Raw genomic sequence first — 16,932 nt, forward strand, 5'->3', positions numbered from 1 at the left:
TCCGCCGGGGCAGAGTGCAAGGCTGTGGGGTGGGTTTAACATAATTTAGGACATTTGGTTTGTTTCAACTTCAGGGCAATTATTAGTAAAGCCAGTATAAACATGCAAATACAGGTTTTTGTATTGACCATAAATTTTCATTTGTCTTCCATAAATACCTAGGAATGAGATTACTGAGTCATATGGTAAGTGTAGGTTAAGCTTTTCAGAAGCTGCTGAACTTGCCAAATTGCACTATTTTGCATTCCCACAGGCAGTGGGTGAGCGTATAGGTTGATCCACGTCCTAGCAAGCACTGGGATGGCCAGTATTTTTTATTTTAGCCATTTTAATTAGGTGTGTAGATCTCATTGTAATTTTTTTTTTTTTTTTTTTTTTTTTTTTTTTTTTTTTGAGACGGAGTCTCGCTCTGTCGCCCAGGCTGGAGTGCAGTGGCCGGATCTCAGCTCACTGCAAGCTCCGCCTCCCAGGTTCGGGCCATTCTCCTGTCTCAGCCTCCTGAGTAGCTGGGACTACAGGCGCCCGCCACCTCGCCCGGCTAGTTTTTTGTATTTTTTAGTAGAGACGGGGTTTCACCGTGTTAGCCAGGATGGTCTCGATCTCCTGACCTCGTGATCCGCCCGTCTCGGCCTCCCAAAGTGCTGGGATTACAGGCTTGAGCCACCGCGCCCGGCCTCTCATTGTAATTTTTAATTTACATTTCCCTAATGGATAATGATGTTAAAAGCATCTTTAATATGCTTTGCCACTTGCATATTTTCTTTGTAAAAGTGTTCAGATCTTTTGCTCAGTTTCTTCATTGGATTGTTTCTTGTTGTTGAGTCGTGAGGGTTAGGCATACTCTACTTGTGGGTCCTTTGCACATATTTTCTCCCAGTCTGTGGCCTGTCTTTTCATTCGTTTAACAAGGCTCTTAGTAGAGTTTTTAATTTTGATCAAGTCCAAGATGTTATTTTTTTCTTTTATGGATTGTACTTTGAATTTTATACCTAAGAATCTTCACCCAACTCAAGTTTGCAAAGATTTTTTTCCAATGCTTCTCCTAGAAGTTTCATAGCTTTTACATTTAGGTCTATGATCTTTTTGATTTTGGAGACAGGCTCTTGTTCCGTCACCCAGACTGGAGTGCAGTGGCACAATCACAGCTTGCTGCAGCCTCAACCTGGCAGGCTCAAATGATCCTTCCACGTCATCCTCCCTGGTAGCTGGTACCACAGGAGCACACCACCACACCTGGCTCATTTTTTGATTTTCTGTAGAGGTGAGATTTCGCTATGTTACCCAGGCAGGTCTTGAATCCTGGGCTCAAGCAATATGATCAATTTTGGATCCTATACATTTTTATAGGATACAAGCCAAGCTTCTCTCTCTTCTGTTTTTATTTTAAAATTTTTTTGTAGAGGCTGGTCTTGCTGTGTTGCCCAGGCTTGTCTCAAACTCCTGACCTCAAGCTGTCTGCTCACCTCGGCTCCAAAGTGTGGGGATTACAGCCATGAGCTACTGCCGCAGCCTCTTATTTTTTCTGATATTGACATCCAGTTGTTTCAGCACCATTTGTTGGAAAAGACCGTTCTTTGTTGAAAATCAATTGATCATACATATGTATGGCTCTATTTTGGGAGTGTGCATTTTCTTCCATTAATCTGTGTTTGTCCTTAGGCCAGTACCACACTGTCTTAATTACTTAGACTCCTAGTAAGTCTTGAAATCAGATACATACTTTGTTTCTTCTTAAGATTTTTTTATTTTTTTCTGAGAGATTAATTTTTCCCTTTTTTTTTTTTGTTGGTTTGTAATAAGTACCTATATTGAAGTGGACTAAAAAAAAGTCCAGTTTTTATTTCTAGTCCATTTTTCAGAATCGCATTCTCATCTTCCTAGTGTTTCATCTTCTCATATCACTCTTCTGACTGGAAAACCCCTAGTGGCTTTTGAAAGAAAATCTTAAGCATGTTTTTTTAAAGACATTTTCAGGCCAGGCACAGTGGTTTCGCACCCATAATCTCAGCACTTTGGGAGGACAGAATGGGTGGACCGCTTGAGCCCAGGTGTTCAAGACCAGCATGGCAGCATGGTGAGACCCTATCTCTACAAAAAAAAACTCAGTGGGCCTGATAGGGACACCCCTGTAGTCCCAGCTACTTGGGAGGCTAAGACAAGAGGATACCTTCAGCCCAGAAGTTGGAGGCTGCAGTGAGCTCTGATTGCACTGCTGCACTCCAGCCTGGGCAACCGAGGGAGACCCTGTCTCCAAACAAAAGACATTTCTAAGGTGGAGGAGGGTAATATTTGATTTTCACAATTAGTAGTACCTTTCTCCCTGTTGAGACTACAGGTTCCTTTTAGGTTTCAATCAGGTATTTTATACTGACTCTTCCACAATTACACGTGGAGTAGGACTTAAGTTGGTGTTTGTGAATTCAAGGTGTTGATCATAATTTGGGAAAAGCTTGATTGACTATGGGATTGTGGTACAGAATTGAATAACTGTTTACTGAATATGTATGTGATGGGTACCAGGTACTGTGCTTTATATCTGTGATTTCATTTAATAATTATGATGCAGAGAGATTTTGCGGCCCAGAGCGCTTAACTTCAATGTCTTGACACAGTTAGGATTCACACCACGATCTTGAGTTTAAATCCTAAACCTTTACCCACTGTCTTCTTTCTTTTCTTTCCCCCCGCCTCCCTCCCTCCCTCTCTCCCTCTCTTCCTTCCTTCTTTCCTTCCCTCTCTCCCTCCCTTTTTACTCTTGTCGCCCAGGCTGGAGTGCAGTGGCACAATCTCGGCTCACTGCAACCTCCACCTCCCAGGTTCAAGTGATTCTTGTGCTTCAGCCTCCCCAGTAGTTGGGATTACAGGCTCGTGCCACTATGCCCAGCTAATTTTTTGTATTTTTAGTAGAGACGGGGTTTCGCCAGCTGGCCTCAAACTCCTGAGCTCAGGCAATCCGCCCACCTTGGCCTCCCAAAGTGCTGGGATTATAGGCGTGAGCCACTGTGTCTGGCCTATTGTGTTTATTTTTTTATTTTTATTTTTTTTTGACGCGGAGTCTTGCTCTGTGCCCCAGGCTGGAGTGCAGTGGCGCGATCTCGGCTCACTGCAAGCTCCGCTCCCCCGGGTTCACGCCATTCTCCTGCCTCAGCCTCCGGAGTAGCTGGGACTACAGGCGCCCGCCACCTCGCCCGGCTAATTTTCTTGTATTTTTAGTAGAGACGGGGTTTCACCGTGTTAGCCAGGATGGTCTCGATCTCCTGACCTCATGATCCGCCCGTCTCGGCCTCCCAAAGTGCTGGGATTACAGGCTTGAGCCACCGCGCCCGGCCAATTGTGTTTATTTTTAATATGTTTCTCCCCATTAGAATTTATATACTGAGGAAGGGGTTTCTGTCTATTCACCAATGTATTCCCATGCTTAGAATTGTGCCTTGTACTTAGTAGCTGTTTAACAGATAGATACTTGAGTAAATGAATGAATTAATCTGTAGTCAGAACTTTGAAAACTTGGGATTCAGAATGGAATGGAATGGAATATTGCCATGCTTGGAACTGTAAAAATACAGCTGTTAGGAGGTAGAACTGAGAGAAGGGACAATTGGAGAGTTAATCTTCTTGTTCTACAAAAGGGATTCTGTTTGTAACTGATGAAACTAGGTAGAGGTTTAAGTAAATGTATAACCAAGCTGGAGGGAAGAAACCTAATAGCTGTTCTGCGGGAATGTCATCATTTAGTCAATAGGGAGGTAGACATCCAGAAGTCACAGCTTGCCGCTTGCCTCTGGCCAGTAGCTTTTCAATTGTATCTTTTTAAGAGAGGGTCTCACTCTGTCACCCAGCCTGGAGCGCAGCCTCGACCTCCAGGCCTCAGGTGGTCCTCCCAAGTACCTGGGAGCATAGGCGTGCACTACCATGCCCTGCTAATTTTTTCATTTTTTTTTATAGAGACGGGGGGTCTCACTGTGTTGCCCAGGCTGGTCTTGAATTCCTAGGCCCAAGCAATCTGCCAGCCTCAGCCCAGCCTCCAAAATTGCTGAGATTACGATTACTGTATCCATTCAATTCAGTGGTATTCACTGAGTTCTATTCTGCAGGTTTCATTGATGTTTGATTTCTTTCATTGATGTTTCTCCTAAAGTTGGAGAGCTGCTTCTCTTCCTTAATTGCCTCCAGTACTTTAACCTCTATTTGTCTGACCTTTTGCTTGAAGGCTCCTCAAGCCAGGACCTACACACCTTTTGTCAGGGGTGTTATTAGAGTTCTACAGGGCGCACAGGTGTATCCCCATGGGCACATTTAATTTAGGATGAGTAAAATGGAGCTGTAAGTGGCTGAGATCGTTTTCTGTAAGGTGCATTCATCTTCATGGTCGAGTGTGTGGCACCCAACGACTGCAGCATCCAGCAAGAGTTCCCTGTAACGCTGAGAGCAAAGGGGAGCCTAATCAATATGCCCCCTTGGATTTTTAAATCTATTTAAATATTTCAGAGATACCATTATAACAAGCCACATGGAATGAGGTAAACCAAAAATGTGTTTATAAGGAGGAAGGTTCAGAGGAGACGAGGAGGGAGTGTGGGATCTAGAGAACAAGGGGATAGAACAACTTTTGTGGAAAGGGGAGGGTGGCTAACTCTTCCTCCAGTGAAAACGTCAGACTGTGTAAGGCAGACAGGGCTACGTGCCCAGCTCAGGGGCTCCAGTCACTGTGTTTGATGCGTATGCACCAAGGCTAGGACACTGGGTGAGTAGAGGATAGCAGCAATTGGGACATTGAGAGTGCCTTCCTCATAGCTCAGAAGTCATAGCATATCCTCAGTGCCTGGCCCATAGTAGGTGTCCTTTAAGTGATTATGAACTGAGTTGCTGGTAGGAGCTGGAGAATTAGGGAACACCCTGGAGACGATAGGTGATAATAGATGAACTTGTTGCATGAGGGCAGTGGCTCCTAAACATCAGAACTGCACAACTGAATCACCTAGGGGACTTGTTCATACTTCCATTCTGGAGTTGCCCATCCAGTAGGTTTGAGTGGGGCTCAATAATTTCTTACAGGTTACCATGTAGTAGTAAGCTGCTGGGCCCACACTTTGAGAAAGAATTACTACTGTTGGAGGCAAGGAAGAAGCCACTCGGGATTCTAAAGCAATGGGTTGTGGAGGGATAGACCTTAGCTTGCTAAGGGTCACCAACCCACATGGTTTTGGAATTTTCTGTAGCTGAGCTTAACAGGCTTACAAAGGCAGTTGATTAGATTAAGATCATAGAGGTTTGTGGCCGGGTGTCGTGGCTCATGCCTGTAATCCCAGCACTTTGGGAGGCTGAGGCGGGCAGATCACCAGGCCAGGAGATCGAGACCATCCTGGCTAACACGGTGAAACCCCGTCTCTACTAAAAATACAAAAAAAAAAAAAAAATTGCCGGGCGCGGTGGCTCAGGCGGGCGGATCACAAGGTCAGGAGATCGAGACCACGGTGAAACCCCGTCTCTACTAAAAATACAAAATATTAGCCGGGCGCGGTTGTGGGCGCCTGTAGTCCCAGCTACTCAGGAGGCTGAGGCAGGAGAATGGCGTGAACCCGGGAGGCGGAGCTTGCAGTGAGCTGAGATCGCGCCACTGCACTCCAGCCTGGGCGACAGAGCGAGACTCCGTCTCAAAAAAAAAAAAAAAAAAAAAAAAAAAAAAAAAAAAAAAAAAAAAAAAAAAAAAAAAAAATTAGCTGGGTGTGGTGGCGGGTGCCTGTAGTCTCAGCTACTTGGGAGGCTGAGGCAGGGGAATGGTGTGAACCTGGGAGGCGGAGCTTGCAGTAAGCCAAGATTGCGCCACTGCACTCCAGCCTCGGTGACAGAGCGAGACTCCATCTCAAAAAAATAAAAAATCAGGTTCGTTAAAGGGCCCTATAGAAGGGAAATTGGAGACTTCTTAGAACAGCGCAGTGGACGATTTGTCTTGGGGCTTATACTGTGTAGGGAAGAAAGAAACCTGGTGGAGATTGGAGATTCAAGGTCATAGTTTAGTATATTTCTAACATTTTTGTCTGCAGCCACCTTAGTAAGAAACACATTTTACACTGTGACCCAGTAATAAATGTGTGTATAACTGAGATAGAAGGTTCATAACACCTTTCTTGTTTGTAGTCCATGCTGGCATTCCTATTTCTTAAAAAAATAGTGTGGGTCATGGCACAGTGTATTGAGTTCATGACTAGTTAGGCCACACCACTGATTTGAAAACATTGCTTGTAGAGATGGTTTGGATTAGATGATGAGAATCAGAAAGGGAGACCACTGGGGAATACATGGTCCTGTGTATTGATTGATAGGTGGGAGGAAGGGCAGATGCCAGAGGAACAGCAGTCTGGGTGGTGACCAGGCACTTCTTGGTATGCTCAGGAGCTGGGTTGCTGAAGTGGCATGGAGAGGATTACTGGTGCAAAGGCCAGTGGGCTTTCAGGCTAAGCTGTTAGCTTGTGTCCATGGTCATCAAAGCCCCTTAAAGTTATGTTATGAATTTGAGGTGATGAAAGCAGCCCTGGAATGGGTTGTGTCCTAGATACATTACATTGGTTCTAATGGACTCCCCTTTCTGCAGAATGCCTTGATAGACTAGTTAATAGATTGAAAATCTGGTCTTCCCCATCATATCCCAGTGAACAAGCAATGTATAAACTGTTTGGGAAAATGCTGGGCTTGTAGGGAGTCGGTGGGAGGGGGGACAGACTGTGGCTGGAGGGCAGTGGTACCCTCACGCACACAGCCTCAACCCTTGGACTCAAGCGATCCTCCTACATCACTTTCTTGAGTAACTGAGACTTCACCACACTCAGCTAATTTTTATATTTTTTTGTAGAGATACGGTTTTACCATGTTGTTCAGACTGGTCTCAAACTCTTGGGGTCAAACAGTCCACCCGCCTCGGCCTCCCAAAGTGTTGGGATTACAGGCATGAGCCCCCACACCTGGCTAAAAAGTTAGTTTTTAGGAGAATAATCATGATAACAAAGTCAATATTAATCTGAAAACTTAAAATAATTCTGTAAACAGTGCCTGTTTTGCAATAATCACGAGGTATAAGGTTGAGTCAACACCCCTGAAAGTACATACAGCTTCTGTAGTGAAAATACCAGGTGAAAAATTCACTGTACCATTTTATCATTGGAAAAAAAATAATATGATGCTATTCCCCGATAAACGCTTAGAATAATTTTTTAAAATAATTTTTATTTTTAAAAATTAAGGTGGGTTTTGGTTTGGAGGAAGAATATTTGACAGTTAATTGTGGGAATTGAGATACTGCCTTTTAAAGCATTTGTAGTAATTTATGTCATTACATGAGTGGTTTGTGTTTGAGGATAAACACATGTCTGAGTATGGGCTACTTTTCCATTTATTTGGGATCACTCCTACGTAGTTTTCATGTAACATTTTTCCAAAGAGTTGATCTGGAGTGTGAGATTGTCTTCAGCAAAGAACAGTGTTTCCAGACCTGAATTTGCTAAGGACAAAAGCCAAAGTAAATATATGAAGTTATTGAGAGAAAAAGGTTAAAGACGATCACAGTAGAGATCACAAATGCCTTTTTATGGCTGCAAGCAGACTACATGAAAATCCTAACCAAAAGATGTGAACTACGTCTCCAGAAGACACTCCTTAAAGCCAGAAATTATAACTAGAACTGAGAACACTTGAAAATGAGCGATGGGGTTTATTTATGAAGATTCATTAGCATTTAATGCTGACTTGTCAAGATTTCAACACTAATTATCTAATAATAGCACTTTCAATGGAAATGGCAGAAAACAGCATGTTAGCAAACATAACCTTCCTATCCCTTCTGGATTATTTAAATAATTAATGACCTCACCCTAGCGGGAGAGCCCCAGGGAGGAGAGACCCAAGGGAAACGTCATTTTTCTTCAGTGCCACTTCTGCTAATGAACAATACCTTTCTCCCAGGGCCAGTCTGAGAATCCAGTTTTCACCCTGGAGAAATAAGTTTTAAATTCTGGTATCCCAATTTACTATTCGTGAAAACAACAGTTGGCTGTCAACCTGCGATGTGATTTTGGTTAGACTACATTGTCTGTTACCAGAATGATTACTTAGTTTTTAACCGAAATGTTAATTTAGCCTGTCAAATAGTATATGCCCATTGTGATACAAATGAGGAGCTCTTCTCTCACTACATGTTTGCACTTGATCTCATGCTGTCTTGCTTAATGTGTGTAACTTTCTTTTCTGTTCAAATGTGGCTTCCTAAATTTCACAGGAAACTCCTGAAACTCTGCTCCCCATCCCTTCACTCCCGCAAGTCAGGTTGTTGAGACTTGACCAGTGCCAGTTCAGAGGACTGTCTGATCCAGCGGCTCCCAGTTGCCCAGTGCTTAGGGAGCTTATCCCATGTATGATACTTAGCTCCTCTTTCACTGTTTTTAGTCCAGTTCTACTACACAAAATGTTGCAAAAGTCTTTTAAATTCTATTATTTCCTTTTTTCTTTGTAACTCTTGCCCATATCTTTAGGGAGAAAATGATCTGCTTTCTTTCCTTTCCATTTGTAAGCAAAACAAAAACCCCACAAACCCTTATCCTACCCACATAAGGGTATAAAAAGCCCACCAGAGTCCTTAGAAGTACCCTGCAAAAGCTCTTAAGAAGTTTTTTGTCTTCTTTCTTTCTAATTAAGTTTCATTTCTTTAAGCAGTAGCATTCAGTGTAAATAACAATTTTTTTACTCCTAATTTTTCAGTTTCAATAACGTAAGAGAGGAGTTTTCCCCTTGCTGTTTTTATTACCTGAAGTAGTTCTGCTATATTTTGAGTTAAATTCTCCTTTACAGGCTAGCATATATAACATGGTTTCTTTTCAACACAATTCAATTTAAATTTGTGGAATTCTTGAACTATTGTATTCCTATATCACAGGCAGGCCTGTGATTGGGTACCAATAAATACTAGTTGAATTGTTTCTTAATTTCTGATGAACTGTGTTTTCTACTTCATTTGTATAAAATTGAGATCTTTTGTAGTATCTGAATGGCTAAGAGTGACATTTGGAGGTCTACGCTTTAATTTCATTCATTTGTTCAGAAATCTCAATGTTTTCAGTGTGTCAGCTGGCCCTGTGCTGGCTTCAGTAGAGTGTTCACTCAATGAAGATAATTTCAAATAACTTAATAAAGCAGTAGCTATGAGAATGACTTTTAAGGCATGGGTACTACCTTAGGGTGGTCTTGAAGGTTTCTCTGTGGAACTAACATTTGAGCTCAGATCAGAATGACAAAGATGAGTCATATATTCAGAGATGGGGGGATGGGCGTTGCTAGAATAAAGGGGCCAAGGCAGGCAGGAACTCCAGGAGCAGAAGGGATGTGACTGGAGCCTCAGGACGGGTTGTTGGGGGCTGTTGGCAGAAAAGGTCAGTGGTAGCCAGAGCAGGGATGGCCTGGTATTTGTGGGCCATGGTTAGAAGTTGGGAATTGATTCTAATTGCAATGAGGATTGGAAGCAGAGAAGTAGCATTTAATTTTCAAATGCTCATGTAAGTTGCTTTGTAGAGAATAGTTTCAGGTTTTAGTAATTCTAGAGACATTTCAAACTGTATATTGGGCCACTGATAAGGAGTAAATAGGTCTGCCAACTTGTGGCCTTTCCTTCCCAGCAACCCCTACTTTTTTTATTTTAATAAGACAGTCTCACTGGTGCCCAGACTGGAGTGCAGTGGCGCCATCTCGGCTCACTACAACGCCCGCCTCCTGGTTCAAGCTGTCTTCCTGCCTCAGCCTCCTGAGTAGCTGGGATTGCGGGTGCCCATCCCCATGTTTGGCTAACTTTTTTTGTATTTTTAGTAGAGACAGGGCCAACCATGTTGGCCAGGCTGGTCTCGAACTCCTGACCTCAGGTGATCCACCCGCCTCAGCCTCCCAAAGTACTGGAATTACAGGCATGAGCCACCGCACCTGGCCAGCAACCACTACTGTTAAGCCAACTTTTTAACAATTTAAATTTTGAGGAATGCCTTTGGTGTGAAAACGTTGTGCAACTATACCTATCCATAGTTTGGAGGAGAAACAAGAGGAAATTAAACCCAAAAGTGTAAGACGGGTGTTACCGTGCCTCTCCTTCACTCTCACTGCACGTCCTGTTCTGGTGGAGTTAAGGACACCAGGCATATACAGCATGTGTGTAATAATGTTCCGAGGATGTGAGAGAGAAGGAAGGGTTTGGAGGTGAAATTGGGGAGGGACCACTTCCTCATTCCTGGTGATAAAGTCATCTGAACTATGCCTCTCATGCGGTTTCTTCACAGGGCACATACCCTGTTCTGAAGTCCTCCAGTAGACATTTTAGGTAACAGAAGAGTGAGAAGCTCTAGTTGTTGATTATTAACATACAAGTTCAATTATTGGCGATTTTGTGAAATCCATACATTTCTTAATTGTCTAGATACTGCTAGGCCTTTCATACTGAATGAGATAGGATTTCTAGCTTCAAAGGAGTTTTTTTTTTTTTTTTTTTTTGAGACGGAGTCTCGCTCTGTCGCCCAGGCTGGAGTGCAGTGGCCGGATCTCAGCTCACTCAAGCTCCGCCTCCCGGGTTCACGCCATTCTCCTGCCTCAGCCTCCCGAGTAGCTGGGACTACAGGCGCCTGCCACCTCGCCCGGCTAGTTTTTTGTATTTTTAGTAGAGACGGGGTTTCACCGTGTTAGCCAGGATGGTCTCGATCTCCTGACCTCGTGATCTGCCCGTCTCGGCCTCCCAAAGTGCTGGGATTACAGGCTTGAGCCACCGCGCCCGGCCCTTCAAAGGAGTTTTTAAGATAAAGACTTATGTTACATATTTTCAGATTACTCTTATTATTATTTTTTTTTTTTTGAGACGGGGTCTTGCTCTGTTGCCCAGGCTAGAGTGCAGTGGTGTGATCTTGGCCCACTCCAGCCTCTGCCTTCTGGGTTCAAGCGATTCTCTTATCTCAGCCTTCCAAGTAGCTGGGATTACAGGCACCCACCACCACACTCAGCTAATTTTTGTTATTCTTAGTAGAGACGGGGTTTCACCATGTTGGCCAGGCTGGTCTGAAACTCCTGACCTCAGGTGATCCAACTGCCTCAGCCTCCCAAAGTACTGGGATTACAGGCATGAGCCATGGCACCTGGCCGTATTACTCTTTTTAAAAGCTGTACTTGGTAACACTTCTAATGGTCATATATGAAAGAATACAACGAAACTAATCGTTTTAATTTTCATATTAACATTAAATAGCAGGATTCCAAGGATACTAGAGGAAATTAGCTTACTTTAAACCTTTTAGTTTATCTTTAACAGAATATCTGATGTGCTTGTTGGTCAGTAATATTTGTTAATGTCACAGACAAGTTTACTTGGTAATAGCTTAATTGCATAATATCCTCATATAAAGCAAATTAATGAAATTTATTTCATTTTTTGAAATTGCCCAAATGCTAATTAAAGGAATGTTTTTTGACCCTAATACCTTCAGCTTCTTCATCTATTAGTGGTTTTTTAATGAAACAGCAAAATTAAAAATTTTTACCTTCATATGCCAACACACACTAAGCTCTTGTTCTCCTTTATAGGGAAATCCTCATTGACGATTCAATTTGTTGAAGGCCAATTTGTGGACTCCTACGATCCAACCATAGAAAACAGTAAGTATTGTTTTCAAGTACTTAAAAACTGAGAAGCCTTCTTTTGTGTAAAATAGCCATTGTGTATTCATGGAGGCTTTGAGTGCAGAAGGTAAATTCTGTATGTCTCCCGATTGGGGTCAAAGAAAACTTGCAAAAGATTTACCAACTTTACCCTGAAAGATTTTTTCCTTCCATGTCTGCATGCCTTGCCATCTAGAAATTGTTAATTCAAGTCAGTAGAAATCTGGCCCATTACTGGAATCTTCGTATTCCAGAATCTGCTCAAAAACAGGAGTGGAGAACACAGTCTTTTCCCCCAAACCCCCTTCCTCCCAGCCATTGCAGTTTCCAGGGATTCCAAGCTTGAAAGAATGAAAAACACTCCAGATCGCTGTTCCTTATTCTTACAGAAGCCATACTCCCGCCCCCATTTCTCTATATCCTTCTTTCCAGCCCTAAAGATTTGAAAGAGAAATGAACTATTCTGGGATTGGTTAGAGCAGTTGCAGCATTAAAAAGAAGTTGGCTCAAAAAGCCTGTTGACATTTTAGGCCATGTGCAGAAAAAAGCAGGGAAGAGAGAACCAGCTATGACCTTTACTTTGTTCAATTTTAATCCGTGGTTTCAGCATATTCCTGATAGATTCTAGGACCATGAGACAATTTTTTTTTTTTTTTTTTTTAAAGAGACATGGGTCTCACAGTGTTACCCAGGCTGAGCTCAATATCCTGGACTCAAATGATCCTGTTACCTCAGCCTCCCAAGTAGCTGGAACTACAGGCATATGACACTGTGCCCAGCTTTGAGACAGATCTTGATTCTAGGGATCGCTAAGGAGAATCTGAAACAGGGAAGCTGGTCTTTTCAGGCTTAGAACCACAGGTGGGCCCTGGAACTAGTTTTCTCAGATTCTTGAGACCAGGACTTACCTAGGATTTGTCACCAGGAACATGTAGATTTAAACATGGGGATTCATCAACACCTGGTTGGCATATTATGCATGAGGTAGATTTCACCTGCCAGAGGTTTGCAAGAGAAGAGAATCACTTGAATGCTTTGGCTTAAAGTAAGGAGCTTGGAAGACAACCACCTGCAGGCCAGAAAGGCCCATTGCCCATTGTCTGTCTTTGTACGGACCAAGAGCTAAGAAAGGTTTTTACATTTAAGCATAATATATAAAAGTCTAAAGAAGAATAATGTCTGATGTGAAAATGATATGAAATTCCAATGTTAACGTCTGTAAAGTTTTATTGATACACAGCCATGCTTGTTCCTTTACATGTTGTCCTTTACATTGTGTACAATGGCAGAGTTGTTGAATAGTTACAGCAGGGACCAGGTGGCCTACAAAGCCTAAAATATTTACTAGTACTATCTGGCCCTTTACAGAAAAAGTTTCCTCACCCCTTACTTAAAATATTTGGCTGTCCTTTGTGTGTCAGTGTACTGGTAGCAGAGAAGGAAACCTATTGGTTGATAGACTAACTCTGGGAATATTTTTGAAAGTAACCTTTCAAGGTGTTATATATGAAAGTAACCTCTGGGTATCCGCAGGGAGGAGTCCTGATTACATCCTATGATTTGTCTAGCTAGTCATTATATCATAGTAAGCAAGTGTGAAGAGCAGATTAATGTGAGTGCTAGATGAACAAGCTCGGTTTTCTGTCCACTGGAATAAGAACATAAGGAAATCATCATCTCAGACTTTAATATTTGCTATACATAGCAATTTAGGATTTTAGATCCTTGAAATAATAAGGTTCATTTTGGAATTGTATTAATAGAACAATAGAAGATTGTTTTCTTCGTAAGCTCTGCCTCTAAAAGTGGATAATTGTATATGTATCCTCATACCATTTCATACTGAACTGGAATTAGCTGGGCATGATGGAGTGTGCCTGTAGTCTCAGCTGAGACAGGTGGATCACTTGAACCCAGGAGTTTGAGGCTGCAGTGATCTGTAATCACGCCACTGCACTCCAGCCTGGGTAGCAGTGCAAGATGTGGTCTCAAAAATAGAAATTGAGTTGGAAGGAAAGTCATGGAGTTGTGTATCATGGAGCTGTACATACATACATTATCTTAGTAATGGATCAGAAGAAAGTCCAACTTATGTAACTTGATGTTATCTCAGAAACAGTAATATGACCCTACTTTTTTGAGGCTATCAGCATCATCTTTGGTCATATTTTAAATTTTTCTCATCTTACAGTTCAATAATGAAGACTTTTCTTCACCTCAAAAATGAATTCAGAGTACTTGTTAAAGTCTGTAGGCAAGAGCAGAAATAAATATGAATATGTATCCATTAAAAGTTCGTGAGGCATATTCAGACATTATATTCCACTTACTACACTTTTGATAACCTAACACAGGGCAGGAGCCCTTAGTCCACCATTTCTTCCACTATTTGGTAGAAAAACATTCGTTGTTCAGTGATAACAATGAATTGGAAAGAAAAGAAAAGGTTATCATGAACTTGTTGCCAGCAAGATAAATAAGTGGGTGGTTTTATGATTTTAAAAAACTGTAGATCTGGAAATAATTTAGTAGTTATTTTACGCTTTATAATATTAGAACAAGCTGTTATAGCAAGCACTCAGAGGTGACACATTTCAGTGAAGTGTCATGGTGAGAGCAAAAATTCTGGGACTGTGTCATCTTTAACAGTAGGGGTGTAGGAGAACAATATCAGTAAAACCACATATTTTCTAGTTTGGGGAAATTTTAAAGCAGAAGTACTACTTATGCAAATGTACTTCATTATCTACTGCAGTGTTAATCTAACAACTCAATACAAACTAAATTGATAGGATTAAATTAAGCTAGTGGTAGTTTATAATTAAAAAGCAAGCATAGCAGCAATTTCCAACTTCTGCCATCTCCAGGTAGCACTGTTGGTGAATGATAAGCGCCTTGCCTTCCTCTCAGGAAGTTGGGAGATTGCAGTTAGGTGTTGCAGAATTCTCAAGGCACTGCGTCCTGGGTGTGGACTTCTCAGTAGGGTATGAAAGAAGAGTCCTCACCACACTTTAGTAACACAAATCTTGCTTTGTGAACACCAAATTTTAGAAACCTCTATGACCTTGGTTAGTAGCATTTACTAGTAAATAGCTATTAGTCTACTTAGGAGAATTTCAGGGGTTTAGGTTGGAAAGGGATTCTCTGGTAATTCAAAGAGGCAGAGAGAAGGGGGCTCAAGGAAAGTGATGTCAGAAGAAAGCCAGCTTTCCATTTTGACATGAGGTTAAAATGAGAGAGAGTAGAATTATTTCCTAGTCTATCCTATCTCTTATTATACCTCCCTTTTTTCTATAGTAACAAAAACTGGCAGTTTTCCTATGACAGCAAGATGGAAGGTCTTCTTTTTCATTTTACTGCTACAAGTAGGACAAGTTACATTCTTTTTACATGCAAAGATAGATGCCAATGTTTATTAGTTGTTTTTTCTTTTATACACTATATACAATGACATCTCCTACCCTTTTTCTCTTACCTCACTGGTGAGCCAGTACTTTCACAGTCTTCCTGGCCGAATCTTCTGCATTTTTTTGACTTGGCAACACGGGGTGCCCTGATTCAGGCCTTTCCTCTGCACTTGCTCTCAAGTGATCTTCCCCTCTCTTTAATTTGCTATTGACTCACCAGTGTGTATTCTCAACCCCAACCTCTCCCCCCAGCTCTGAGCTTTATTTTATAATTTATTTTATTTTACATGACAAGGTCTTTCACTCTGTCCTTCAGGCAGGAGTGCAGTGGCATGATTATAGCTATGGTAACATTGAATTCCTGGACTTAAAATGATCTTGCCTCAGCCTTGCAGGTAGCTAAGACTACAGGCGTGAACCACCACGCTGGAGCAGTTTTTCCTTTTTTGTGGAGATTGGGTCTCACTATGTTGCCTAGGGTGGTCTTGAACTCTAGGCCTGAAGTAGTCCTCCCAAAGTGGGATTACAGGCATAAGCCACTACATCCTGGGCTTTTTTATTTAACTGCCTGCATTTCCCCTTGGTATTTAATAAGCATCCCAAAACATCCCTAAAACCCAACTCTCAATTCCCTTCCTCTCCCATCCCTAGTATTTTTCCCCTAGTCTTTCCTGTATCTGTAAGTGGCATCTTAAAAAAGTCATCCTGATTCTTCATTTTCTTACATCCCACCTCCAGTCAATTAGAAAATCCTTTTGGTTTTGCCTCTGAAATACTTCCAGAATATCTGCATCTCTAATCCAGGCCAGTGTCACCTATAGATTGTGATAGTCTATACAGTCATGACACTGGTCACTATATCATGGGCTCCTGCCTAATATCTCTGGGACCATTTTTGTTATATACAGTGTAGCCAGAGTGATCTTTCCTTGGTTTCTCCTCACATTCAGAGTAAAAATCCCAAGTTCTGTAGGACCTTCTGCCTCCTGTCCATCCTAGTTAGCTGCCTACCATTCTCCCTCAGCTTTAGTTGCATTGACTTTTTTGCTTTTTTCACTTGCTGTTTAACCTCTGCCTGGATGTTCCACTCCCAGGGAAGATACCCGACAGGGTGGGAGGGTACATGTGTGTCTGTATCTTCTTTCCTTCCCTGGGATCTAAGCTCACAGAGTGTCAGAGACTACAGCATCCCAAGCACCCACAACAGTGCTACTGGTGATAATACGCACTCAAGAAATTGTTCTTGAATGAATGAATGAATGAATGATGTTTCTTTTCAGTAACCTTGTCATCATAATTATACTTGATAACCACAGTTACTTAGTTCTAATTGAAGGTCACTGGTTTTATTGCTCACCAATGTTTCTTACATACTTCTCATCAAATCTGAAATACACTTCAATTTATCTGACTAAAGGTTTTCACACAGCTCTATAGTGACTGCACTCTGGCTGACAAGGACTGAAAGCTCCAGGGGTGCAGGATGCATCCCAAGCAGAGAGGATACGGTGTAAAAACAAATCTGAGTTCTTTCTTAGAATTGATGAAATAGGTTATATTGGGTATCCCCTCAGCTTGAAATATTCCGATTCAGTTTCCATCTGATTTAACTGTTTCCTAAAAGTGATAACTTCCAGAAAAAGTATAAGCATAATATAGTGTGGCCATTGATTTCATCATGTGGTCTGTAATCTTTACTCACCTGACTTTTGGCACCCCTGCTTGTATTAGAAAAGTGTGACGCTAATATGATTCTCTGTGTGATTGCTTGTCTTTCGGCCATCTTTTCTTTCCCTGTGGAACTCATATAATTCAGATAAGATCTCCAGTCAATCCTCTTTATTACTTAGAGTTT

At 41.9% G+C, this 16,932-nt stretch overlaps 1 protein-coding gene across 1 annotated transcript in view; it reads left to right on the forward strand.

The window, feature by feature from the left end:
• The window catches only part of RHEB (Ras homolog, mTORC1 binding), a 53,099-nt gene that overhangs the window by 18,236 nt on the left and 17,931 nt on the right, over positions 1–16,932 (forward strand). Inside the window, exon 2 of the mRNA XM_050785934.1 lies at positions 11,596–11,667. Coding sequence (XP_050641891.1) covers positions 11,596–11,667 — 72 coding nt within the window. The remainder of the gene's footprint in view (positions 1–11,595; positions 11,668–16,932) is intronic.

Source organism: Macaca thibetana, chromosome 3 (genome assembly GCF_024542745.1).
Source record: "Macaca thibetana thibetana isolate TM-01 chromosome 3, ASM2454274v1, whole genome shotgun sequence".
In the NCBI taxonomy this organism is placed as follows: domain Eukaryota; kingdom Metazoa; phylum Chordata; class Mammalia; order Primates; family Cercopithecidae; genus Macaca; species Macaca thibetana.